Raw genomic sequence first — 27,414 nt, 5'->3', positions numbered from 1 at the left:
CATCTGTGGGTGACTAGTGTGCCAGCCTCACTGTACCAGGCTTGTGGACTAGCCTCACTTTGTGCACAGGTAGCCTGCCAGTCTCACTTCTGTACTTGGCTAATATGCTGGCCCACCCTGAGCATTGCTAAGCAGAAACACTTCATAAGCAGAGGGAAACCAAGACCTTTGGGAACAGAACACATCTGCTGACTGTTCACATGTATGACTTTGTTCCTGACCTGGCTTCAGGCTCTCACTGGGTAGGGATACACAAAGCATGATCTTCTTTTCACTAACAGAGGGTGATTTGTTCACTGAGCCACTGAATCTATGTTATTTAATGGAAAGGGTATCTTTTCTTAACTTATGTCCCTTAGTTTTACCTTCATAGTGGTACTAAGGCAATGAAGTTGCTTTGAGAAGCATGTTTCTGCATTACTATTTGCTTGTTCTTAGGATGGTGTATTTATGAAGTTATATGGAAGCTTGGTAGATAGCTCCATGTTAAAAGTGCTTGCTTTGCAAGCATTAAGATCTTTGTGCTATCCTCAGAACCCACTGTAAAAATAAAATAAAAACTTTATTCCCATCACTGGAAGGTAGAGGCAGATATATCCCTAGGGCTTCTTGCCAGTCTAATCTACTTGGTATGTTCCGGGACAGTCGAAGATTCTGTCTCTAAATATGTAGATGATTGGTTGATAGATAGATAGGTGATAGATAGATAGATAGATAGATGATAAATATTCACAGACAGACAGATATATGATAAATATAGACAGACATACAGACAGATACATAGATGATAAATATAGATAGAAGGATGGATAGATGGACAGATGATAGATAGATGATAAATATAGACAGACAGATAGATGATAAATATAGGTGGATGGATGGATAGACAGAGGATAGATGATAAATATAGATGGATGGATAGATTAGATAGATAAATAGAGTGAGTGAGTGAGTAGCAGTACCTGAGGAATAATACTGATGATGTCCGCTGGCCTCCACATTCATATATCCTAACCCATGCACAAACAGGTACACACACATGCACACACACACACACACACACACCACACACACACACACACACACATAAGTTACTTGGATAGAAATAATTATAAAACCCGTCAATGATGCAAACTGGCCTTAAGGTACCAAGTGAATTTGTTTCTGTGGGTTTAAACAAACTTGGCAGAAGAACCTATGCCTAATATGAGATCCCTGGCAGGGCATGCAGATGCACCTCCTACATTGTACCACAAAATGGAAAATTAATAGGCTTAAGGTAGAGCAGACCTGCAGAAGGTACCATGACTAGAGAACCTGTCTATCCTTCCCCCCTACTTCCAACACAGGTACCAGCTGTTACCTTTCCTGGGTTCTATGATCCCTCAGTATGGACAGAATTGTGAGGAAATGGCTCAGGTCCCTGTTCAAGGTTGGCTCAGATTAGGTCATGCCCTTAGCTATGGCACATATCTTTCCATTTTGTATTTTGTCATGTGTAGATTGTTTTGATAGCAAGCCCTGCAGTAACTGGCCATGGTTAAGTTCAAGGGAACAGGAAGGAGACAGAAAGGCCATCTGGGGGGCCACCTAGTGACAGAGGATGCTAGGTGCTTCAGGGACTGAGGATTCCTAAGTGGCCACAAAAAGCCATGGTCCTTTGTATATATCCTCATGCTGAGAAATGAGGAGGCAGAGATGGATTTGTATGTGGTAATGGTCGTGAGTGAGCTAGGGAGCTCCCAGATCAATTTAGTCTCTCTTAGTAGCAAGGATACACAATAAAGAGTTTGCCTTTCAGATAAATAAAGTCAACTACCCAGGGGGGTTGATTTCCTTCAAGTAAATTACCCCATTTGCATTTGTACTTGTAGGTGCCCCACCCCTGGCTGTGACGGTTCTGGACACATCACTGGCAATTATGCTTCTCATCGAAGGTATGTAGACTCATCAGAACTACCCTGTCTCCCCAGAGCAGCAGCTCTGTCTTGGCAAGGGTACTGCATTCCTGGCTGAGATGCAGGCTAGATATGGTACTACTCAGCTAGGGAGATCTAGACTTGGAGTCACAAGGCTATCATCCTCTTGGGGGCTGATAGAATGCTCATCTCTCCTGGGTCTGTATACTGCCCTAGAGCATCAAGAGGCCACTAAAACATTTCCAGTCCTCCATTCTAGAAGAACAAAGGAAAAAATTCATCTCCAAATGTAAGATTTCTGAGAATGCCCCATGTAGGTGAATATTCTTAGATGTACACACTGTTAGTCCCTTTAACATTAGGATTTGAAGCATAAAGCTGCACAGTTACTATGAACAGGGTTGACTGCTGAAGAGAGGTTTAACTTAAATCTCCATTCCTCACAATGAGAACAGAAGCTACAACATGACACAGAACCCCTACCATATGAGTTGACAACAGGCCTCCACTACCTGTAATTCCATCAGCATGGTGGATACACACTTTATGACAGGTCCCATGTCAGAAGAGAGTTGAAAGAAAATCTTGGTGTATAGCATCACAGAATAAGAGTAGGTAAATACTTGGTAAAGGTGGCAAGGCCAGCTTTCCTTAAGAGGCCTGGTGACAGGTTCAGGAATCCTGCATCAGAGCCCCAAAGCTTGACACCTGCAAGGACAAGTGGGGATCTACAGCTAAGGGGCAGGCTGTCAGTAGATTGCAAGCCATCATCAGAACTATCCTGGAGGACCCCATAACATTACTGCTGAGGGCAGGCAGAGTATAGATGACCATGAAGCCAGCACCAAGCTGGCTTGGCAGCATTCTTATCCACACTTTACTCTGCAAGAACAGATAGGGATCCAAGATTGGGACTCTCAGGCTCTGGTCACACAGGATGGTCTTTGTCAGAGTCTGAGAACTCAGGAGTTCCATGGGACCATCCTTGTCTAGAAACAGACATGCACATGCTGCCAAAGTACAGAGAAGCACATGATCTCCACCAGGCTTTCTCAAATGCAGCAGTGCTGGCATTTGTGAATTGACAGTCCTTTGCTATGAGGTTCCTCTCAATCTATAGGCTGATGGATGGTACCATGACCTCCATCCTCAAGTGCAAGTCAAGATGTCTCCAGATGTAGGCCCACTAGGTCAAGAGAAGTCTTGTCCCCTGACTTGAATCACCAGGTATGCAAGATAGAGTCAGATCTTTCGGAAAGGATCTCCAGAGTAGATGGTTGGTTTATATTAGAGAGAATTCAAAACACTCATTAAATATATAAAGTCAAGTACATTCTAGTCTAGTCTTTATATTAATTTATCTAGAACATTCATGAAATTGTAAATCTGTACAACTAAAAATGGAATTTTCCTGGTCACCTCACATCCAATGTCTTGTTTTCTACTTTAAAAGCAGGTTTCTCTATAGCAGCCCTGGCTGTCCTGGAATTCACTCTGTAGACCAGGCTGGCCTCGAACTCATAGAAATCCACCTGCCTCTGTCTCTCGAGTGTTGGAATTAAAGGCATGCACCACCACTGCCCAGCTCATTTGGCTTTTGATTTAGAATGTTAGATATTAGTAAGATACAAATGTGTCATTAAAATGTAATTTAGAGCAAGGCATGATGGTTGACATCTGTAATTCCAGTACTTGAAAGCTGAGGCAGGAGGATCATCAAGAGTTCAAGGCCAGACTAGGTTACATAGAGAGACTTTTGTCTCAAAATAATGTGGGATTGAATATGTATGTATGTATATGTATATGATGTACATGTGTGTGGTATGTGTGTATGGTATGTATATTGTATATATACATGTGCATGCATATGTATGTTTGTTATGTATCTTTGTGTACATGTATGGTGTGTACACTTGTGTGTATATTGGTATATGGCATGTATGTATGTGTGGTGTGTATATATGTGTGGTGTGTATATATATGTGTGTATATATGTTGTTTGTATTTGTATTCATGTGTGGTAATGTCCATGTTAATGGGTATGCATGGCTGTGTGTGTATGTGTATTTGTTTGTATGTCGGGCTTATATTTAAGCTATGATCAGTGCTGAAGTAAATTCAGGCTTTATCAACATAGTTGCAAAGCAAATTTGATTTTGAGGAGAAAACCTTGGGCAAATATTGCCTTGTAGCAGTTTTAGTAAACAGAAAGTGAAGTGTACTGAAGTGTTATATAATATCAAGTTCCTTTACGTAGAAGTTGAAATAGAGTCAAGCATATTAAGTAAGAACATTGCATTCAGTTCACAGTTCTTATGTAAATTTTCCACTAAGAAAAGACTGAGGTCACAACTAAATAAGCAAAGGTCTGTATAAGTTGAGTAAACACAGACGCCAACAGCTAGATGAGTACCTTCTTCAGGCCCATTGGTTCTTGGCCATAGGATGATTAGAAATCTTCCTTCTCTTTTATGTTCCTGAATCCCTTCCCAGAGACACAGGCCATGAGATACTTGTAGTACAGAAGCCGTAGAAGAAAGTTTACCTAGACAGGGCTGCACTGCCCACCCCCAGATATGTCACAGTTTAGCTCAGGTTTGAGTACAGAAATGAGGTCAAGGATTCCAAGCAGATCAAGGGTCAGAGGCTCATGGATAGTTTCTGGTGCCCATGGGTCTGCCTTCCTGGTCATAGAATGGTACACACATTGCCTTGTCTTAGGTTACAGGATGCTCCTCTTCTGTAATTCAAGACCCTAGAGGAATACACAGACCTCTTTGTAATAGAAATGATCTGAAGACATGTCTTAGTCAGTGTTCTATTGCTGTGAACAGACACCATGACCACAGCAACTCTTATAAGGGAAAGCATTTAATTGGAGCTTGCTTACAGTTTCAGAGGCTTAGTCCATTATCATGGCAAGGAGCTTGGTGGCACACAGGCAGACATGGTGTGGAGACATAGCTAAGCATTCTATATCTGGATCTGTAGGTAGCAGAAAGAAAGAGAGACACTGGACCTGGCTTAGGCCCTTGAAACCTCAAAGCCCACCCCACAGTGACACACTCTGACAAAGCCACACCTAATCCAACAAGGCCAGACTTCCTAATCCCTCCCAATTAGTGCCCCTCCCTGATGACTAATCATTTAAACATAGGAGCTTATGGGGGCCAACATTCTTACACAAACCACCACAGTGCTGTACCCCTTCCTCATCCTGCTGTCTACACACTGAACACAGGGAACCCATTCTTTGGGGGGGCTGAGGAAAATGAGATTCTAAGAGATGAACTAGAGCTGGAATTAAAGCCATGGTATATAGCTCAAGTGTCACATCTCCATAGACCTATGAGCCCAGAATGGTACTGGAAGAACACAGGATGGAGTACAGCCCACAGGGAAAGATGCACCCAGAGACACGCTAGACAGGATGCAATTGGAACTCACTTGGCTTAGCTTTAAACAGTGGTGCAGCTTCCAGTTACAGTGCTCTATCTGAAGCCCCTAAATTCATCTCAACAAATACCTATGGACTGATGTTTTCTGAAACTTTCATCTATTCCCTCTGCCTCCCACTGTCCTCTGATGGGCCTGTAAAGCTTTCATGGTCTACAGTCTTCAGCTGACTTTGTCTTAGAATTCTTGATCATTTCCTTGGCTTCTCAAAGATCTTCTGTGTGCTCTTCTGCCATCCTTCATTTGAGCCTTCTTAATCTACAGTTTTTTAACATCATGGTTCAGTGACTTCTGAAGGCTCCTACTACACAGGCTCACAGGGTTCCATTATTCTCTGAGCCCTCTCATTTGCCTTTCAATGGGATCATACAATAGCAAGATACACCCAAGACCCCTCGGCTCCTACTCTGTTTCACAGGGGATTCTGTGCTTCCCATTTAAGTACCCCAACATCTTAAGGGGCAACTAATAACCTCCCAAAACACAGGGCATTGTTTACTGATCACTTCCTATGTACCAAGTATTGCACTGAGCTTCTACATATATGGTCTAAATGTCCTGTGAGATTATTTTTATCAGAGTTGAAATAGGAATTGAGGCTGGAATGCAACCTTCCCATGCTATCAGCTGGTTGTTTTCCCAAGCCCTTTCCTGTCGTCCTTCTGAGGTGAAAGACCCAAGGCTCCAGCCCAATGATTGGTGGCACCTTCTACTCTGTTCCATTGTGCTCTGAGAGGTCCAGACAGTGATCCCAGAGGCCTACCTGTTATTAGAAGCATCACCCAATCCCAAAAACAGATAAAGACAGCAGGCTTGTTGGTATCCAGAAGTACAAAGAGAAAGGCTTCTTTGAGGTCATAGAATTATAACCTTCACTAGGGAGCTATGGACACTACATCATGGAACTTCTGACAGAACTGTTCACATGCTCCAGGGAAACCTCTCTTTCCCCTGAGCTGGCTAAGGCCCACCCTAGCCTGCTCTCTACCCTAAGAAATCAAGTGTTACAACAGTGTTTATGGTTCTCAAAAAAAAAAAAAAGCCTACAACAATTCAGTAAAAGACCCAAATTGGTTGTTTTCAATTCTAGGACCATGCAGCACTTCACAGAGCAGCCACTACGCTAATAAGTAGAACAAAGGAGGCTGTTGGGATACAGAGGAAATCAGAAACAGCAACTCAAAACTGCATTCCTAGCAAGGCAGGAGACAGGACAGTAGACAGATTACTGATGCCAACGTCAATTCAGAGGCTTCTGGGTCTTTCTTTAGGGGTGGATTTGGACAAAGAAGTTTGTTGCCATGCCAGATAAAACTGGCCTGCTTAAGAAGTTGACTGTCATCTCTCTAATGCTGATTTAGAGTCAGGCAAACAGCTGAAATTCAGCTCAGAGATGTGAACATTAGCGTGGCATCTTGGGGTCTATCACCAGAACCTCCTGTGATTGTCACATGTCTTCAGATAGATACAATTTCAAGCAAAAATACAAATATCTAAGGAACCCCTGAGTCAGTGGTAATGAACTGTGGGAAACACAGTTTCTGCTTAGGAAATTTTTAGTAATTTATAGCATGATTTCAAATTTCAGCCCAAGAATACAGAAACCTAGAATCTCATAGATATTTATTGAGCACATCATGCATTCTAGAGGTCAAATAACAATGATAACTAAGAGGGGTGTGTCCTTAAGGTGCAACTAATCTTTGGAGGAAAGAGATGCAAAGGTCTGGGCAGTGCCTTGGGCAGCTCCAGGGAGTGGGGGATTTGGATATGGGGACTGGTTTTCAGGATGAGGTAGGCTGGGAATGTGGTGCACTGGTCATCTCCCCAACATGAGCCTTTTGAACATATGTGCACACTATATTCAGTACAGAGGAAACTCAAAGGTATAGGAAAGAAAGTGCCATTTGGACAAAGGTGAATGGCCATAGCATGATCTGAGATGTGAAAGCTTCCAGATAGGATGGGGACTGGTTCTGTTCAAACACATCACCTTTGAGGTTCTTATATAAGCCATATAAGAAGGTAGACATGAGAAGAAGAAGGAAAACTTTCTCTGACCATGCAGCAGTCCGAAGGAGTCAGTGGAAAGAAAAAAAAAAGCAGTATTTAAGAGAGGAAAGATGGGCCCAGAGACTGGTGCTAGATGTAAGGAGTGGTGCATAGAATCTTAGGGCTCCCTCAAAGGTCAAATACCTGCAATTGTGTCTCTCACTCAGCCAGAAAGAAAGCTGCCTTCTTGTGGGCATTTGGATCTTAAGGAAGGACTACAGATGTTGTGGAATCTCTATATCATCCCTGGCCTCCTGTTCTTCTGTCCTTCTTCCCTTAAGAGCCAGGACACAGGAACCATGATCAGAGACATGGCCAAGTACTACCAGTAACAGGACAGACACTTCAGAAGCCTGCTTGGTGCCATTCCCAGACTAATCTATAGTAAAGTCACCATGGGAATCTCTGGAGTCCATGAAGAATAATGGATTTCATGTCCATGGGTACAGCAAAAGTAGAGAGTATTGAGTCTGGGGTTATAGCTCAGTTGGTAGTGTGCTTGCTTAGCATACATAAATAAGTTCCCAGCAACACATAAAACTAGGTGGGATGGTGCATGCTGCCTGAAATCTCAGGATCACAGTACTGACAAGGTGGAGGCAGGAGGATCAAATTCAAGGTCATCATAGGCTACATAGTGAATTGAGGCAAGCCGTGTGTGTGTGTGTGTGTGTGTGTGTGTGTGTGTGTGTGTGTGTGTTGTGTGCATCAATATATATCAAACAAAACAAAAAAGTAGAGTAGTGAGTCACTTGAAAGTCCTTGGCAGTGCCCTTGGTTCTCTGGGGCTCAACTGGGGGTAGAAATCCATATGCTTCCATCAATCAGGAAGAGTAACACGGGTTGCATCAAACTTCCAGTCAAATGCTGAAGTACTGTCTATCAGAATGAGACCCTAAAGCCCAGGGATTGTAAGCCACTGAACATAATGGGCAGGGAAACTGGACCTTATAGTATCACGAGAGACATCTGTTTCCTCAGCCCATCCTTCCCCATTATGTTCATAATGAAGCTTTCAACAAATACTTAACTGTCACTTGCTCTGAACAAGGCTTTGAGTAGGAGTTAAAGATGCAGATGAGTACAAGGTGGCTCACATATCCTTAGGACCAGCCTCTTAGAGGACCCTTTGGAGGAAAAGGTGAGCAAGAAGAAGCCAAGGCTTCTCAGTAGATAAGACCTCCATGTGGAGGCCAAACTCATGGATAGTGGCAGACAAGGAGTACACATGGCTGAAAGGAAGATGAAGGTCCAGGGGGAAAGCCATCAGGGGACACTGAGCTAGAGGTGGCAGAGGAATTAGTTAGACATCGAAGAAATGGACAGCCTCACAAGCTATGCACAGGGCAAAGCCCACACTGCATAACCATGCATAAGATGTCTAGGTATAGGGAGAGACACTCAGAAGAGGCCTTGAGAAAATCTCCAGTGCCTCTATATCCAAAACCTAGAAAGTAAACAAACACATTCAGACTTCAGCATCCCTTCTGTAGATACAACCAAACATCCATACTTGGGTGAGATGGAATAGCTCCCAGCACAAATCTGGGCTGCACAAATCTTCACTACATCAAGATTGGCCTGTCTGCCCTTCATGTTACCTCACCATCCCTCCTTCCCTCCCTCCCTCCCTCCCTCCCTCCCTCCCTTCTTCCTTCCTTCTATATCCATTCACAGAACCTTCTCCAGCATCTTTTTGATGAGTCCTCACTGTCCCCATTTCTCAAGCTGGCCATTCACCATGTCTGCAGCACCTAGTCCACTCAAGGCTTTTAACCCCCTTGGGAGGGAACTGACAGAGTATAAAGGCATTGAGAGGACATAGGAACTATGTCCAAAATGCACTCCTGCCCCAGATCTTTAATTCATCCCCAAAATTCCAGGCTGTGGAGAGAACCAGGTCACTGTTGAGGAAGTTTTTTCCCCAAGACTCAGTGTTGGGTGTTTCTGAAACCTATCTCTCCTTCAGCCTTTCTGGGTGCCCAAGAGCAAAGAAGAGCGGCATCCGGATAGCACAGAGCAAAGAGGACAAGGAGGACCAGGAGCCAATCAGGTATGGGGGCCAGCAAGGCCTGACCTTGAACATCTGTGAGAAAAGGGGATGGTGGGTTCTAGAAGGTGTCTGCTGAGGTTTCACTAAGCAGCTAGGCCAGATGAACCTAAACCAAAGTGCATCTGCTAACTGACCACAAGGTTTCAGATGTCCAACCCCAGTCTGTGTCACCAAGTAATGTTCCCTTCCCCAGAGTGTACTGGGACTACAGGCTTGTGAGAGGCTGTGACGGCGTAAACATAATACTGAAAGCAAATTTTCTGCTCTCATGCTGGCTTGAGAGAAGCAGTAGTAGTGCTTTGCCTTTCCCGGTGTGAGCTTGGGAGTTCGGCTGCACTGAACCTTCCTCTGCAGGCAAAGGGCTGGTGGATCTGCTTGTATTTTGTTTTCATTTTCTATTTCTCCTTGCTTTCCCTTCCTCCCCGGGCCCCAAACCTCACCAGATAAACTTGGTGGGTCTGCATTAAATTTCAGTATCAGTACTTTAAGAGATAAGTTTTAACTCAAACAAAAATCAATGAAGACATAGATTATTAAGATAAACTAAAATGTATCAAAATAAAAAATATCGATTCTGTGGCATGTAAATTTTGCTATTCAAAAAGAAATATGGGGTTAGAGATATAGCTTAATTGATACAGTCCTTGCCTAACATGTATGAGGTTCAAAACTCAGCACTGCATAAATCAGCATGGGTGGCACAGACCTATAAGATGAAGACAAGAGAATCTTCAAGGTCATCCTCAGCTAGTTCCTCAAGCCAGCCTGGACTACATGAGACCTGGTTGAAAGGAAGGAAGGGAGGGAGAAAGGGATGTAGGAAGGGAGAGAGGGGGAAGAGAGAAAGGGTAGGGAATGGAAAAAAAGAAAGGGAGCAGGAAGGGAGGGAGAGGGAAGAGGGAGGAAAGGGAGAATGGAAAACGAAAAGAAAATGCAAGCAGACACATGGCCCTGAGCAACGAAGACTGTGAGGTCTGCCTCAGCCTTCTCTGCGGCACACTGGGACACTTTCTTGGCTGAGTCTGGGTTCCTTCTGTACTGTGGCAAGCAATCAGCAGTACAATTCCAGGCAGGGACCTCCAGCTCCCTGCACCTTCCACTCTAGAGCCTTAGATACGGCTCCTGAGGCATGCCATCTCATCTAGCTGAAAGGACACCTTGTGTCCTTCAAGAGCACAACCACATACAGAGTGCTTCCTAAGCCTTGAGAGAATGCAGGTTGATGAAATTGCTTTCATTAGCATATACTAATTGAACTCCTACACTGACCCATTGGCTTTGCATTTTACCACAAGAATTCTGTCCAAAAGTGACATTTTCTACAAACACCTGCATTTCACCAGTGCTCCTTGTGTGAGTCACCACACCTCCCAAAGCACAGGACATAGTCCCTTGAGCTGCTCATCTGTCCCTAGTGTCCATTTCACACATGTCCCCATTGGGTGATGTCTTTCTAGGTCATCTTCTGTATCCTGATTCTCCTGCCTCTAGTTCTAAGATTACAGCCGTGTGCCACTACATCTGGTTCTTACTGTTTTCCTTTCTCTTGTCCAGTAAAGCATGGGCGATAGTTAGTTAGTTAGTTAGTTAGTTAGTTAGTTAGTTAGCCATCCCATGGAGTGACTGTATTACATAGTCTACTATGCCTATGATGGTAAAGACAATGAAGTTTGCCTCCTGTCTGTTGTCCAGGTGCCCAGTCCCTGGCTGTGATGGTCAGGGCCACATCACTGGGAAATATGCATCCCACCGCAGCGCCTCCGGGTGCCCCTTAGCGGCCAAGAGGCAGAAAGATGGATACCTCAATGGCTCCCAGTTCTCCTGGAAGTCAGTCAAGACTGAGGGCATGTCCTGCCCTACACCTGGGTGTGATGGGTCCGGACACGTCAGTGGCAGCTTCCTCACACACCGCAGGTGAGTCCTCATTACTTGGTGGATCCACTTTTCAGCTCAATGGTGGATGCTAAAGGGAGCAGGTTTTACCTTCTTCCTGATCATTCATGCTAAAAAAAAACCACAATGAAAAACATCCAGCAGACTAACAAAATGTGGAGATCTGTGAAAGGTGTAAAGCTTCAGATTTATCTCAAAAGTACAAACCCCTTCAACTGTGTCTATCTCCCATGACCATGGTTTTTGGGTATTTTTCTTTAAATCAGGATTCACAGTAAGAAGCAGACTTTAATCATACATGAACCCACAAGAGCACACACATAGATGTCTGTAGACTGAAGCATGTCTTGCTTGGAATTCCAAAGCAGCCCCATCCTTGGAAAAGAGGGTGGTGCTTGTGACAATGGCCTTATCAGATACACGAGAAAACTTCCAGGAAACTCAGCCAGCCCCATTCATTTTTATTTGTTTAATTTAAATAGAAACATGATTCAGTATCTTGAAAGAGGCCTGTTTTGTGGTGTGTCCTGGGCTCCTTGGGAAAGCAATGGGTCTCAATGGCAGCAGCCTCACAAGAAAGCCAGCAGGACCCATTTGACCGGGTGTCTGAATGCCGGGACCCACAATGCACAGTGTCAATCCTGCTAGGTGGGGAGGAGTCACAGGGGTCCCTTGCTGATGCTCCATGATGCTTCTTGCATGCAAGTGTGCTCACAAATGCTTGGATCTGTATAAAACCACTTCATTAATAAGCAGACTAAAGGAGTAACATTAGCTTCAAGACTTTGGGACACAGCCTGAACATTTCAAAGTGATTTTTAGTCATTGAAGAAACTCCTGGGATAGAAAGATGACTCCATGGATAAAAGCACTTGCTGTGTAGGCATGAAGACCTGACTTCAGAGCACAACACCCATACAGCAAGTGAGGCTTGTTCCTGTGTGTGTGGTAACTCTGGCACTGAGGCAATCACTAGGGCCTGTTGGTTGCCAGCCTAACCAAAATCCTTTGAGCTCCAGCTCCAAGGAGAGATCTTGCCTTAAAATAACAAGATGCAGAGTAATAGAGGAGCACATCCAACGTCCTCTGGCTTCCATGTGCTCACAGGTATACACAACCTTCGGAATAATTTGCATATTAATACAACATACACACATACATACACAAAAAAAAGAAGGAAGATAGCCCTGCTCTGGTAGAAAACTCCAATGACCTAAATACTTTATAAAAAGAAAAATAAAGGTCTTTCCCATGATACATTCTCCCAACTTCTTTCCACGGCTAGTGGTTCTTGCTTTCTCTCAGAAGTTTCTCTTATACAATAAGTATACTCAGTGGAGATACTGCAACAGGAGTTCAAGTGTGGTCTGCAAAGCTGCATCTCAAGGCGTGTTTCCTGGAGAAAAGGAGACTATGCTAAGTGGAGAGGAGTTATGCAGCAACAGGGTATCCCCAGCACCAGCAGCTCCAAAGAGAGGGGTCTCATCCCCAGGAGATGGGTAAGCCCAGATGAATGCAGACGATGGAGGGAGTTACGATGAGGGCTTTAGACAAAACCTAGCTTTTGTAGTTCTAACAGGAGGCATAGAAGACTAGCAAAGGCGGTAAGAGGCACAAGGAGGAACTGAGAGGGAATGGTGAGCAAGAGGATATGTGGTCCCAGCCACAGCAGGACTAAGAAAAATAGAAAAGAACTAAGTTTTAAAGTTGGGCATATCAGGGGCACTTGCAATTATAACAAAATGTTAAGAGACTAAAACCATTCTCTGTGCAATGGAGTTGAAGCCTGAAATTAAAATGGAGGCATTGCCTTGGGGGCTGCTGGTGAGAACCACTTCCTTGTTTGCATTGTCTTCCCAGGGTGGAGAGAGAACATAAGTCCTTTTTATAAGAACACTAATCTGATCAGGTCAGGGACCACCACCTCACCTCATTTAGCCTTAATGGCCTCATTAAGGATTCTGTATCCTGATACAGCCCCGTGGAGTAGGATCGTGGATGGGGAGGCTAGGGATATTCGTTATGTAAACTGGGTGTGGTGGTGCACTCTAATCCAAGCGCTCCAGGTAAGAGGGAAAGGATCAAAAGTTCAAGGTTATCCTCAGCTGTATATCAACCTCAAAGCTAGCCTGGGATACATGAAACCTAAACCAAAACAGCAAAACCAAAACTGTGTGACTGGGGATAGAGCAATGGATCAGTGATTAAAAGAACATACTGCTCTTGCAGAGAACTGAGTTCAGTTCCCAGCAACCACATCAGGTGACTTATTACTGCCTGTAACTCCTTTTCTGGACTCTATAGGCACCTGACCTCACGTACACATACACACACACACACACACACACACACACACACACACACACACACTCACTCACTCACACACAAAAAAATAAAACTAAATCTTATTTTTAAAATGTGAACTTTGAGGCACACAAACATTGAGACTATGACAGAAGAAAGCTGGATTCATCTGAACGATGTTTTCTTGAGATTTTCTGGCATTTTAGAAATGTCCACCAGACAGCTGGAAATGGGGTAAGGGGAAGATCCCTAGTAAGATCACTGTCTGATCACACATAGGTCTGTGGCTAATAAGGAGCAGGAATGGCAGAGAGGAGAGTGGCACTCTGAGAAACATCTCTTGGCTAGTGAACTGCTGAGGTCAAGACCCCAAGGTCACATGACAGGGCAGGCCCACCCAAAAAAAAAAAAAACACTAACATCACAGATACTGCAGAGGCCACATGGCTGAGAGGGCTTTGAGGTAGCGTTTTAAATGATGGTTAATCTCCAAAACTGGACATGTTTCCGATTGGGTACCCCTATCATTCTATGAAGGGCTTAGGCAGAGGGCTGGAGGCCAAAACCAGACTGCAACAGGTCTGGTCAGTAACAGTGCCAAGGTAGTCACAGGGCATTTATTTCCAAAGTCCAGATCGGGGAAGAAGTGACAAGAGTGGAAAGCAGAAGAAGGAGGGTGACTGAGGACATGACCCAGGGGACAATGAGGCCCAGTCCTGGTGGAAGTCAGAAAGCCAAAAACGAGGAGGGGAGTGATGTGAACGTCTGTGGGAACATCTAGATAGAGGAACCACAAGCTAGAGAACATGGGCGTACTGTGTGTGGTGGGGGGAAGCTAGGGCGTTCTGAATTTCCTTCAGGAAGACTGATAGGAAGGACTGCTAGGAGAACACACAGCTCCAATCAGGTCCCTAGTGTCCTTGTGTATGCTGAGTCACTGCCACCTCCTTCAAACCCTCCTCACCTCTCAGTGCTGCACAGAACTTCCATGCATCGGACTCTACCCATAGGAGGAAAGGCGCTCAAGTGTTGTTTAAGATAGGACACTGTGTTCCCTGCCACCCTCGGATCTGAAGACCCGAGGTGTATAGTAGCCGAGTGAGCTTCACTAGATGTGTGCAAAAGAATGGGAGGGAGAAGACCAATGCAGGAAAGGCCTCTGCCAGGTCTGAACTGGCTCCAGCCCCTGTCTTCTGGGAAAGCTTCAGTAGATTTGGGCAGAAGCAGAATTAGCCAGGGACATGCACAGCAGTTTCATAACATCTGGAACCCACTATTCATGTGTGAGTACAGGCAGCTTCTCCATCCCAGGAGTCAACCTACTGCAGGTTTCCTGGGCTCTGAATGTGTATACCCTTTATCCTGTCATTCTTCCCAAAGCAGCACAGTATAATACTGGTTTCCCCCACATTACAGTGTTGGGTTTTTTTTTTTTAAGATTTGTTTTTATTTTTTAGTATGTGTATGTCTATGTGGGGGTGGGGAGGGTCTGTGCATATATAAATGCAGGTGTCCATGGAGTCCAGAAGAGGGCATCAGATTCTCTGGAGCTGGAGTTACAGGTGGTTGTGAGCATCACAGTATTGTTGCTGGGGAACCAAACTCAGGTTATCTGCAAGAGTAGTATGAATGCTTAACTACTGAGCCATCTCTCCAGCCTCTCATACGAGCTCTGAAACAGTTACATTGTATGAGTAGTATAAATGATCTACAGGAGTTTTAAGGTGAAAGGCATAGCTCTGTGGTAGAACATTTGCCCTATGCTCAAGACCTGAGGTTCAGTTCTCAGTACCACAGAAAAAAAGAAGTGGAAAGGATGTTGGGATGTCCCATGTGAATATTAAATCATTTCATAAAATGAACATACTTGTGAGTGTTGCTATCTGATTGGGGCTTTGAAAACAATCTCAAATACTGAAGGATAAGTGTATACCAAGTAAGCATCTTCATTTACTATCACCTCAATTCTAATTCCACAAAGAAACCAGAAAGAGTCTCCAAAATTAAAGTTTAGATTCACACTCTAAATGAGCATTTTTGTAAGTAAGACATATTTTCTTTGGAGGCATTACTCAGACTTCCCTGGCCTTGGGCTGGGCCACGAGTCTTTCACAGTCTTTCTAGAGTGTTTGTTTGGCTTCCCGGAACCTTGGCAAAGCAGACTCCCAATGAGGCGTTTATTTTTCTCTACAAATGGCAGACTGGAAGAGGACAGGAGAGGGGGTTTGGGGTGTCTTCCAAGGGTTGTGTTATCTGCAGCATAAATGTGTGTGGTGGTGGTGGTGGTCTGGGTTGTACTGTTTGTGGTGGCAGTGGTTTTAGTTGTGTGGTATTTGTGGTGTTGTGGTGCTTCTTATAGTGGTGATTGTCGTGGTTGTGGTGACTGTTGCAATATAGAGATTGTTCTGGCTATGGTTGTGGTAGTTGTAGAAGCTGTGATTGTGATTTTTTTCCTTGTGGTGCTTGTTATTACAGGGCCTGTTGTGGTGATTGTGACTGTGGGAGCTGTGGTTGTAGAGGCTGTGGTGATGCTGGTTGTGATGTTTGTGATTGTGGGGACTATAGGAATAAATGGTTGTTGCAGTGGTGGTAGTTGTAATATTGCAGCAGCAATTGTGGTAACTATGATACAGTGGTGGTGGTGGTATTAGTCACCACAATGGTCACTACTACTGCCATAACTACTACCATTGCAACAATCATCACCATCCCTACAACCACCACAGCCATAGTACCTGATGGCTCCCATCCATGCCCATAACTGAGCATTCTCTGCAACAGAGCTACTCTCATTTAGCTGTTCTTCCCATGTAGCAATGCCACTGGAGCAAAAGTAGCCTGTATGTTTAGACAGGAAGAAAATGGGAGCATGGGAGCATTTTGCAAGAAACCAGATGTGTCACCAAGATGGGACTGCACTGATTTCCAAAGGCCGCCCAACAAACCAGTGAGCACTGGGAAGTTTAAGTCATAGAAATGTCCCTCTGTAACTAGAGTGGAAATATCAGAAACTTTGAAGATAGACCTTTCCAGTCCTAAGAACTCTGTCGCCCCAAGCTCGGCTTCGCTCTGTCCTCACAAGCCCTTCTCTCCTTGTGCTACTGTGTGATGTGGGTAAAGTTGCATATGAGTCCACACTAACTTGACCTTATCCTTAAAGACCCTATTTCCAAATAATGCTGTACCGAAATAATGCTCACAACTTGGAATGTCAGCCTTTCCTATTTGAAGATAGCAGTGCAAAATCACTAAGTCTTGCCTAAGCCCCCTCACCAGGAAAAGAAGAAACAAAATGGAGCTGGCCTTGCTGTCTGTGAGAGTCAGGGTTAAGGGAAGCCAAAAAGGACCCAGATGGAGACAAGCTCTCCTTCTGTAAGCACAAGCACTTGAAGCTGCCCTGGGGCCTCTGGGACATACTGCTGTCCCTCTGGCACTTTGAGCCTCCCTCTTTGGTCAGCAACCACATCTTGGAGAAAGAGATGCTTTGAGGTCACCAGACCAACATGCAGGGCCACACTTAGTCCAAGGTGTGCAAGCAGTACCCCACTAAGTACTTGAGTCTAACTCCCTAAGAAAGGGGCAGAACCAGCAGATGGACACCTGGAGAGGGGATACACCAGCTCTTTGTGTATGAAGTTACAGGAACATATTCCCCAGCAGAAATTTTACTGTATCACTTCTATTGAGAATCCTGGTTAAACTCCATAGACTGGTTCACACTTGTCCTCACTGAATCTCATGATACCAACAGCATGACCAGTTCTCCTCATGAACCTACCAAACACCACAGTACCATAAAATACAAAGGAAGAGAACACATCGCACCCACAGACACTGGCACATGCAGGGAGGGACACATTCAGAGCTCAGCTCCTGTTGAGAAGCTGGACTTGGGATGTGGAGGTAAAACATAGAAGGGGGAAGGAAAGCTGAAAAGAGGAGGGCAGGAACACACACCTCTGAAGATGCTGAGCCAGCTCAAATTCTACAAGGGTAGGTGGGCCCTTGAATCCTGAGCCACATTCCTCCTGCACCCCAGTAAATGGAGAGTAGAGAACCTTGGTATCAACTGCTCTGCAGGCTGAAAATGGCCAAATCTCTACAGAAAGCAGGAGCGGGAGGTGCAGTGGAGGGGCCCTGCCTCCTCCTTGGCCTCGGATTCCAGCTGAGACAACTGACCACTCCTGCAAATCTGCAGTCCCTGCCAAGTCCAGGTCTCTAGAAAAGGGGCCCTGGCTCCCCACTGGAGTCAGAAGTCAGGCAAGAAATACTGATGGCCACTGGTACCTATGAGAGGTAACCAGAGCCAAGAACACAGCCAGTTAAGGACAGACAGTGCTGCCTTTCCTGACAGAAACTGAAGCAAACCAACCCAGAAAGGAGAGGTGAGACAGAAAACAACAGCAACAAAGCCAACAAAAAAACAGAAACACCATGGAAACAAAAGGACATTTTCCAAGCTTATCATTTGTCATCAGGCATAAAAGGATGGAAAGATCATTAAAGTGTATCGTATGTATAGCCCAAAGGGAAGGGGATAAATACATCTGGAAAACCTAAGTACAAAGGAAGGGTTATCTGGAAAGTTCAGGTGCAAAATTGATGGTGTCTCCCATAAATTGCAAAGAGATAACAGAATGTCATAAACTGTATTTCAGAAGAATGCATGACTGGTTCAGGAGAACTAGTAACCAACTACTAAAGAGTACCCAGGAAAACAAACAAAAAACAGAACTGAGGAAATGAAAGCAAGAATATTACCAAAGAAATAAAGCAAGAAAAGTTCCCAGGGTGAAGATCCTGAGCATTTCAGGGGAAGACCTTGTTGAGAAACCAGGAAATGAGGAAAGTTCCCAATCAGGCTTTCCCAAAGAAATGGCTCCCATAGGAGATATGGATGGGACCCTGGCAAGAAAGGGGTTCCTCCACCAGGGCTAGGAAGGTTGGTCCCCCCTCAGGGCTACACTGACACTGAAGCCTGGGAACCCTGACTCCTCTCAAAGTCTGCCAGCTAATTTTTCCCTCACCTCTTTTCTGAAATAACTGAGGTGGGTTTTGCTCACTACAAATATCCTCACAACAATGTTGGATTAAATAATAAATGGCTAGAAAAGGTAGTCTCCACAGTGACACATAGACCTGACCATCACAGACAAAATCCAGGATGAGAGAAGAGAGGAGAGGAGAAGAGAAGAGGGATTCAGCAACAGCATGGGAGATGAGAAGACAGTGGGGTATCTTCTCCCGCTCATGCCCAGGTGGTACTCTCTCCTGTACCCACTGAACCACCCAACCCAGTCGTCTCCCCAGAACTCAGCCTACTTTCCCACAGCAGCTTCCACTGTTCTCTAGCCTCCGTCCCTAGCCCTTTGCAGGTGCTCCCCATGATACTGCCAGCAACACAAGCTTCAGGTCACTGTCCTTAATTCCAGTGCCCTCAGCAGTTAAGTCAGCTCTCCAGCCACCAGCCTCTGCCTGCCTCTGCAGCTCCATCTGTCATTCTAATGCTGCCCATACCTGAGCTCAAGGCTATCCAGCTCCACCTCATCCGTGGCTGCTCCTTACCCACCAACTAAATAATCAAAGGTAAATATCTACCAGACTCCCCCAAAGTGTTAGACCTCTAGTTAGGGAGACAGTGGTTCACAGGGGTCAGCCCAGGGCCCCTGCCCAAATCATCTGTTATTCAGGGAAAGTGCAGAAAACCAAAAGGACGGAGGACTCAAGCTGGTGCTTGGCAGCTGCTGTAGCACCACATCTCATTGCTATTATCAGGGCTCCTTTTGTCCAGTGAGTGCTGCTGCACTTGGGACAACTGAACAAACACCATTGAATCAATGGCTGAGGATATGAAATTCTGTGACCATACAGGGGCTGCTGCTTTATTTTTCTCTTAAACCTGGGCCTCTCTGTAGCTAAGGCTGACCTTGAATCGGATGGAGATCTGCCTACCTCATGTGTGACTATGCTCAGCTCCTGGCAAGATTCTTGACACTGTTGTAGTGTTTCAGTGATCACTATTGCTCAATAACCCCAACACTAACCTCTTAGGAGAGTACCAGCCTCTTTGATATTCCCAAGCTCTGGAAGGAGTATTTGTTTATGAGACTGAAGAGGCTGGCAGTGGTTCCACCAACTGAAAAAGCAAAACCACTTTGGTAGCAAGGACTTGGGTCTAGGTGGTTGGTCACACAGCAAATTCCAGTATGTATAATACTAAATGGTGAAGGTTGCTGGAAGAGAAATGGCCTACACAGAGGCAATGGATGCTACCTCTCCCCTACTTCTAAAAGCCTCTAGAAGTCTGAATCTAGGACTGCCTGGTTTTGCTGAGCAGACCCCCAGTGGACTCTCTGATTCCATGCTTCCCTGGTGAGACACTCTTCAGGAGGCATCTTATCTTGTGATCTTCTAAGGCAAAGTCAGCCATTGAGTTTCACTTCAGTTCTTAAAGTTTCTATTCTATCCCTTTAAACTCATTCTCTTATTGATTCATAGCTGCTTTCTCCCAGGCTGGACTCTAAACCTCACTGGGTGAAAATGAGTCATGTATCTGCATCTCCTCCAGCCCCTGCTACCTTTCAAGGCTGTACTAGGCAGCTGTCCTCAGAAGCACAAGTGAGCTGTGGGCTTTCTATGTTTGCCATGGCCCTGTCTAGAGCCATGTATGGAAGTGACCATCCCAGGGTGTTTCCTGAGGAAAACCCCATGAGTCCACTAACATGTTGGAGAGAGGGTCTCCCCAACAGATGTCATTATACAGCAAAACCTCCAAGAGTTCCCAGAAGCCCAGGTCTCCATCATGTAGTCACAATGCAAGACCCAGGAGAAACAAGCAACACCAACCAGGCCCTCTGGGTCTTTGAGATGATCACTCGGTGCCACTCACAGACAGCCAGGCACCCTATTTCCCCATGTATCCAGCTGTCTGCCTGGCACAGAAGTACCTGAAATTTCTCTCTCCAAATAGCTCTGGAGCTTCCTGTTTGGCACAAAATTTAAAGCTAAAATCTTTCCAGTTATGGATTAAGAAGGATCACAGGGATCCAAATGAGACAAAGAGTGGCAGGAACTCTATGGGGCTCACCATCTTCTTGCCCCTTCCTCACGGTGCTTCTCTCAGCTTGTTATTGATAGAAATGGAGCTGTGGTGTGGAGGAGCACATCATGGCCATGTGTATACACCATGCGTGGTGCACACTGTGTGCCATGGAAAGCATCACTACACTTCAAGAATATGAAAGGCAACTCAGCGAGGAATCAGAAGTCACATCAATGAGCAAAGCGCCTGGGACTGTGCCTAAGAGCCTGATTCTAATGTGCCTTTCTTTGGGCACCTCAGGACACCTGGTCTCTAACAATCTCCCTCCCATCTGTTGTTACCTCCTATCTACAAAGTGAACAGAGTTCACATGGTCAGCCAGCCTGTTTGTGAGTCACACAGACTAAACTTTCTTTCAGGTCACATTTTTACTCCTTACGATCATGTCCTGCCAACTTTGGTCATACAGCCCTTTGGAAGATGAAGGTTCTCCAGGAAACCAATGTCCTGATAAATACTGGGAGCCTTTTCTCCTCCCTGAGAAGCCACTAAAACTCTTGCTGGGTCCTGCAGTGATGACTGGTGCCAGATTTCTAGGACCCCAGGCAAGTAAGAATAGGGAAAATGGGCATTAACTATGAGTTGCCCAGAATTTCTCAGCACTGAAACTGCAAGTCTAAGCTCAGAAGCCACCTGTCTTTGTTAAAAAGAGTTTCCACAACAGACTGAGCTCCTTCCCTTGTATCTTGCTTTCTGTGGCAGGGAGGCTGGCTATGTGTTTCTTCCTGGGGCAGGTAGGTGTGTAGAGTACCCTCGACCATCCTAGAGTCAGCCATGCAAAGAGAAGACTGCGTGAGTGACCAGCAGATGGCAGTATGTCTGCAAGGACTCACACAACCCAGAGGTCTGAGCCAGGAAGCTCAGGGCTCACTTCCAAATTTGACCTGTGGGGAAATATACTCATGGATTGGAATGGCAGGAACTGAATGAGATATTTGAGCAGGATGCAACATTCTTTGGGCCAGCCTTCGTTTCCTGATACAGTTTCCCAAACTCCCACCCAGGCCTCATCCTTATCAAACACTCGTATTTACCATTCCCATCAGGGAGATTTATTCACTGAAGACAGACAAGCAACATAAGATTGCTATTTCTAGCCTTTATGTCCAGTTCGATGTGAGATGTCATTTTTTGTTTGTCTTTTATTTCCTCTTACAAATGTAAAAAGGAAAATATGGGGATTCTGGGCAGTAAATACCTGAGAGCTAGACTAGCCCAGAATCCATCTGGCTTTCTACTGAGGACTCTAAAGAAAGGAGCGTTGCCTTGAGTTAAGTCTGAAACTCTACTTCAGGAGACCTTGAGCTAGCTGCTGATAGAGCAGAGCCACTGGGTGGCACTTAACAACTGTGTCGTAAGCAATTCATGTCAGCCTGGGAACTCACTGGAAAGGGGTTCTATAATCCTCATTGTAAAGGAAACAGAAGAAACTAGGGACATTCCCATAAGTAGAACCCACGTCCTGTCCCATGAAGCTGGATGCTGAGTGGGGAAAATGTCATCCCTCCATCACTGACTATGTGCAGTGTTACTGAAGTCTACAAAGCACTCCTGGAATTCCTGGTGTGCTGTGCTCTTTGTCTAGGAATGGCCTGAGATGCACGGGTATGATGTCTGAGAATATGATCCCTGAAGGCTGCAGGTGTCCTCAAATTAGGAGAGGCAACATGACCTAGGTGGAAGTGTGTGGTCCTATTTAATAGATAATTAGATGGAAAAAGTTGTGTGGTCAGTACACAGTGCTGGGGCAGGAAAACAAGACCAGAGGGCATCATGGGTATATGTAGAAGAGCAGAAAGGAGTCACCAGTGTGCAGAACCTTAAGATGACCATGTGGACACTTAGGAAACACTGGTCTTAAGGATCTGAAGAGATGAGCTGAAGTCCCAGGACCATTACACGGGATGTGTGTGGTGTGTTGGATTCAGCCCTGCAGTTCCACTAAGGGATATACATGGGCCCCAGGCACGGTGACAGTGAAAAATGACAGGTGGCTTAGGATGCATCCTCGGGTGTCAGCCTGGGTACACAGTAAGGAAAGGAGGCAGGCTTCTGGAACCCAGAACTCCACACTCTGAAGCTCTCTGTCCAACTTCTAGAAAATCTGCTGCAAGAATGGCCAGAGTCTTGCCTGGGAGAAGACAGTAACTGCTGTAATTTGGGAGATTCATGCTCTGTGGGACTGGGCCAGTCTGCAACTTGGGCAAGGTGCTGTCCTTGTCCATAACCACAGTCCTGGGAATATCTACAGGAAGCTTTAGAGGTCCTCATGCCCATGCCCAACCTGCCCTGGAACTGAGGATGGGTCCAGTTATACCCCTCTTTGAAAAACATGAGACCAGAAGCTCTGATTTCAGGAACTGACTAGCACAGGCTGGTGCAGCAATGTGCAGAAGTTACTGTGGTCCTTAGACATTATGCCCAATTCTAATCTGACCTTATTCTCCTTTCACAAGTGAACCAGCACAGGTCTACACAACACATGCCCTTGATGCATCCTAGCCAGTGGCTGACAGAGACCTACAGATCACGCTGTGACTGAGGCCTCTTGTCCCTGGGGTACCATACCCATCACAGGGGCATACCCCAGGCATTACATGTGTGTTGCAAGCAAAGCTGTAAACAATACCCACCCCAGCAGAGCTGGTCATATCTGAGCTCAGCACTTATGATTATGTACAGAAATGATGCTGATAATGTAACTGTGAGCAAGCAGCTGCTGTAGAGACCAGTTATATGAGACTTCTGTTATTTCCGAGTGAGGCCCTTCTAATTGTACAGAGAAATCTGACTGTAAAGCAGTTGTGGTGTCTCATGGTAGTGTCCTCATCCAATATCTCATGTTTGTACAAGCAAGCGTTTCACCTTGAGTTTGTACAAGCTCATCTCTTCGGATCCTTAAGACCAGTGTTTCCTAAGTGTCCACATTGTCATCTTAAGGTTCTGCACACTGGTGACTCCTTTCTGCTCTTCTACATATACCCATGATGCCCTCTGGTCTTGTCTTCCTGCCCCAGCACTGTGTACTAACCACACAACTTTTTCCATCTAATTATCTATTAAATTACAGTGATACGCGTGTGTGTACAGATCACCTTGTGTTGCATTTATCAAAGCACACAGAGGGGCAAAGGAAATAGAACTGTGTCTATTCCCTGTGAATCAGCAAGCAGCAGCTAAGGCTGTATGAGGCTGGCTTTTCAGGAGCAAAACATGCCAAAAGCAGTCTCCTGCCCTCAAGTCTCCTGGTACCTGCAGACAGACTCCCTAGAGGGAGAACTCTGGGCAGCAGACTTAGTCTGAGTTCACTTCCAGGGATGGAGAAGTGTGCTTTGTTTTGTTTTCTGAGGAGGTCTCATCTAGCCTTGGCTGGCCTTGAACTCTTCTTGTAACTGAGACTGTTTTTGAATTCCTAATCATTCTGCATCCACAACCCAAGTAGATGTGCCACCTCATAGGGATGTACCACCATACCCATGCCAGCCTGGGAAGGTTTTACTTTTGGGGTAGGCTTCACAAGTCATCCACTGTGCTTTTTCTTTTATAATACGAGCCTGAAGTCCACAGTCAAAGGTGATTTTATCAAGACCCTGCTGCTTCAGACTTCAGAATTGCACTGGAGTCTATACATGGTGCAGGATATGGGGCCCCTGGAGGAATCGTGAATAGGTGATATGAATAGGCCTGTGACTGCCTGATGGGGTCCTCCTTTCCCTTCTTCACTGCCAGGGGAAGAGCTTGTGCTTTGGTGGGCATGAGGAAACCCACATACTCCATCCATGGAAAAGAGCTCTGTATAAAGGACATGCTGGTTACAGCAGACATTCAGCCAGGAGAGCCCCTGTGCAAAAGTCCCATCACAGATGTCCATCAGAGAGGCATTGGAGAGCCAGGGTGGAATTGGACTAGGTGTGGTATTAAAGAACCACCAGAGAGCCATGTATTTATTACTGTGACCAAAAGCAACTGGTGGGAGGAAGGATTTCCTGTGACTCATGGTCCTGAGGTCCCATATGGCAGGGAAGGATGATGGCAGCAGCTGCTGAAGGCTGTGGGGTGAGAACTTGCTCACATCTGTGTACATCAGGGTGCAGAGAAAAGGGGAAAAGGATGCACTCAGCTTGTTTCCTTCTTTTAAAACCCTTTCTATTCAGTCTAGAATCCTGGTATATGGAATAGTATTACCAACATTTGGGATGGCTCTCCCTCCTTGGTTAAAATGCTCTGGAAATGCCTTCCTTTGAAGCACAACAGAGGTGCTGCTCCCAGGCAATTCCAAATCTAGTAATAGTGATAATGCAGAAGAACCGTCACAGCAGGGCCACCTGAAAAGCAGACTACACAGTTGGCTGGATAACAAGTCTGGTTTCAGAAACCTTGGTATTGTGTTTGACTTTATGCCTGCTTTCATCCCAAACAGTCTGTGGGAGAATGAGGTGAAGGGGGCTTGCTATGTATGGGTCCTGGTTAGCAAAGCGGGGTGGAACATTCTTACACTACTTTGTTTTTATGTGTTTGAGATTGGGTTGAATCTGGTTGTGTAAGTTTGATGCTGTTCATAAGAAGCAAGGTTTTAAGAAATATAATTTCCTCATAGAAGATGCAAAAGCTTTGTGAGCTACACCATGAGGAGCGTGTGTCCCCTCGTTTCATATGCCTGCTCTGGAGATCCCACTCCTAAAGCCACACTAACTATGCACCCACAACCAGCCCATGAGTGTGCTCATATGTAGACCATGTTACCATTGCACGTAAGTGCTGGCACATGGCCCCATTGAACTATACTTCTCAGCATCTCTGTGATGGCAGTTGAAGTGATAAACACTGAGATACCGCACCTGTCACTACAGGGCTTGGGCTTTGCTGAAGCACGTGGCTAACAGCCATCTCTTGTCTTACCAACAGCTTGTCAGGATGTCCAAGAGCCACATCAGCAATGAAGAAAGCAAAGCTGTCTGGAGAACAGATGTTGACTATTAAGCAGCGAGCCAGCAATGGTAACCACACCCTGGGGTCCCCAGCATTCCTGCTGGTTAGAGAGGTGGGATGTCACTGCATGCCAGCTCTGCATCAGTGACTTAGTCCGCTGTTCTGAGACCACAGAAGATCATTAGACTCCACCTATATCCCATATCCCAGGATCTCCAACGCTGGGTCAACTTTCTCACCAACAATCATGGCACACCTTTCCTCTTTTTCCCTCCGGCCTCCATTCCTAAGCCTGTAACCTAGGAGCAGCATTAGAGCACTAAGGACACAAAACAAGGACAGCAGCCTCCTCCTGCCCTCTCCTCTTTCTCAGCATGTTCAAAACTGATTGTCTTGAATTCATCTGCAAAGTCCACCACCTCAAGAACCCCTGTTGCTGGTGACTAGTTTGTATGTGTATACAAAATTTTACCAAGGAAAATCAGAGACCTTGGGAGGATTTTGTAAGTAACATCTAAGCCACACTATCTCACAGATCCTAGACACACCCCTCATGACTTTTGGATCCCATAAACATAGTTCAGCCACTAGCTAAAATTCATTTGCTGGGGCACTTTTGGAGTTATCTATAGCTAAACATGAAGAGCAGCAGCAGCTAAGTGCCGATGTCAATCCCAGCCAAGATGAAGGAATGCTCTGCCCTGTTGTCTCAGGTCTCAAACTGTAAATGAGTTTCTTCTTGTGGTGGTAGCTACATGTTTTTTTGTTTATGTGTTTTTTGGTGATTTTCTTGTGGGAACAGGTCCCTAGGCATAGAGATGAAACACTGACTAGTGTCTCTGAGAGCATGAAGCCATGATGTCCCTTGCAGAAGAAATGATTATATGGGGATGCCTCCTTCAGGGAACATTAAGGTGCTTCAGGATGTGTATTTGGTTTTGACCCATGGACTAGAGTCTTTATTCAAAAACACATGGAACAGGGCTGGGGGAAAAGATCAATAGTTACCAGCAGTCCCTACTGTTCAAGCTTGAGGTCTTATATTTGGCTTCCTAGGACCCATGAGAAAAGTCAGTGATGACAGCATGCTCCTATGACCCTAGAGCTGTGAGGAAAAGAGGCAAATCCCTGAAGCTCATTACCTAGCTAATATAGCCCAATCAGTGAGCTTCTAATTCAGTCATTGATTCTGTCTTTAAGAGAGAGAAAGAGACGAACCAAGTAAAGACATTCAAAACAGAACATGGGCCTCCATTCATATATACACACCTTATACACATACGACACCACACATAAACAATAAATAAATAAAAACAGAGAAGAAACCAGGATGTCAGAGACTGACAGCACCTCCTAAGTCTCCCTGAGACCCAGGGCTCAGCACTCACCCAAGCTGGTTCCAATAAGAGACCCAGGACTCAGCACTCACTCAAGCTGATTCCAGTAAGAGACCCAGGGCTCAGCACTTGCCCAAGCTGATTCCAGTAAGAGACCCAGGGCTCAGCACTTACCCAAGCTGATTCCAATAAGAGACCCAGGGCTCAGCACTCACCCAGGCTGGTTCCAGTAAGAAACCCTTGGCTCAGCACTCATCTGAGCTGGTTCCAATAACCTGTGATTAAGATTTGCAAAATGGTGGGGATGTCCTCACCAAGAAGTTCCACCTATAAAGTCAGCACTCAGAAGCAGTCACCGTGAAGCCAGAA

At 45.4% G+C, this 27,414-nt stretch overlaps 1 protein-coding gene across 16 annotated transcripts in view; it reads left to right on the top strand.

The window, feature by feature from the left end:
- The window catches only part of Myt1l (myelin transcription factor 1 like), a 407,242-nt gene that overhangs the window by 368,203 nt on the left and 11,625 nt on the right, over nucleotides 1-27,414 (top strand). For 15 of the 16 annotated variants that reach the window (XM_028883147.2, XM_028883137.2, XM_028883145.2 and 12 more), the window contains 4 exons: nucleotides 1,875-1,937; nucleotides 9,397-9,480; nucleotides 11,173-11,394; nucleotides 25,685-25,776. In XM_028883147.2, the coding sequence (XP_028738980.1) occupies nucleotides 1,875-1,937; nucleotides 9,397-9,480; nucleotides 11,173-11,394; nucleotides 25,685-25,776 (461 nt within the window). The remainder of the gene's footprint in view (nucleotides 1-1,874; nucleotides 1,938-9,396; nucleotides 9,481-11,172; nucleotides 11,395-25,684; nucleotides 25,777-27,414) is intronic. The other variant, XM_028883146.2, reaches the window with a different exon arrangement.

This window comes from Peromyscus leucopus, chromosome 22, assembly GCF_004664715.2.
Source record: "Peromyscus leucopus breed LL Stock chromosome 22, UCI_PerLeu_2.1, whole genome shotgun sequence".
Lineage (NCBI taxonomy): Eukaryota > Metazoa > Chordata > Mammalia > Rodentia > Cricetidae > Peromyscus > Peromyscus leucopus.
The sequence above is the reverse complement of the archived record's forward strand: the minus strand, read 5'-3'. Positions and strand labels throughout refer to the sequence as shown.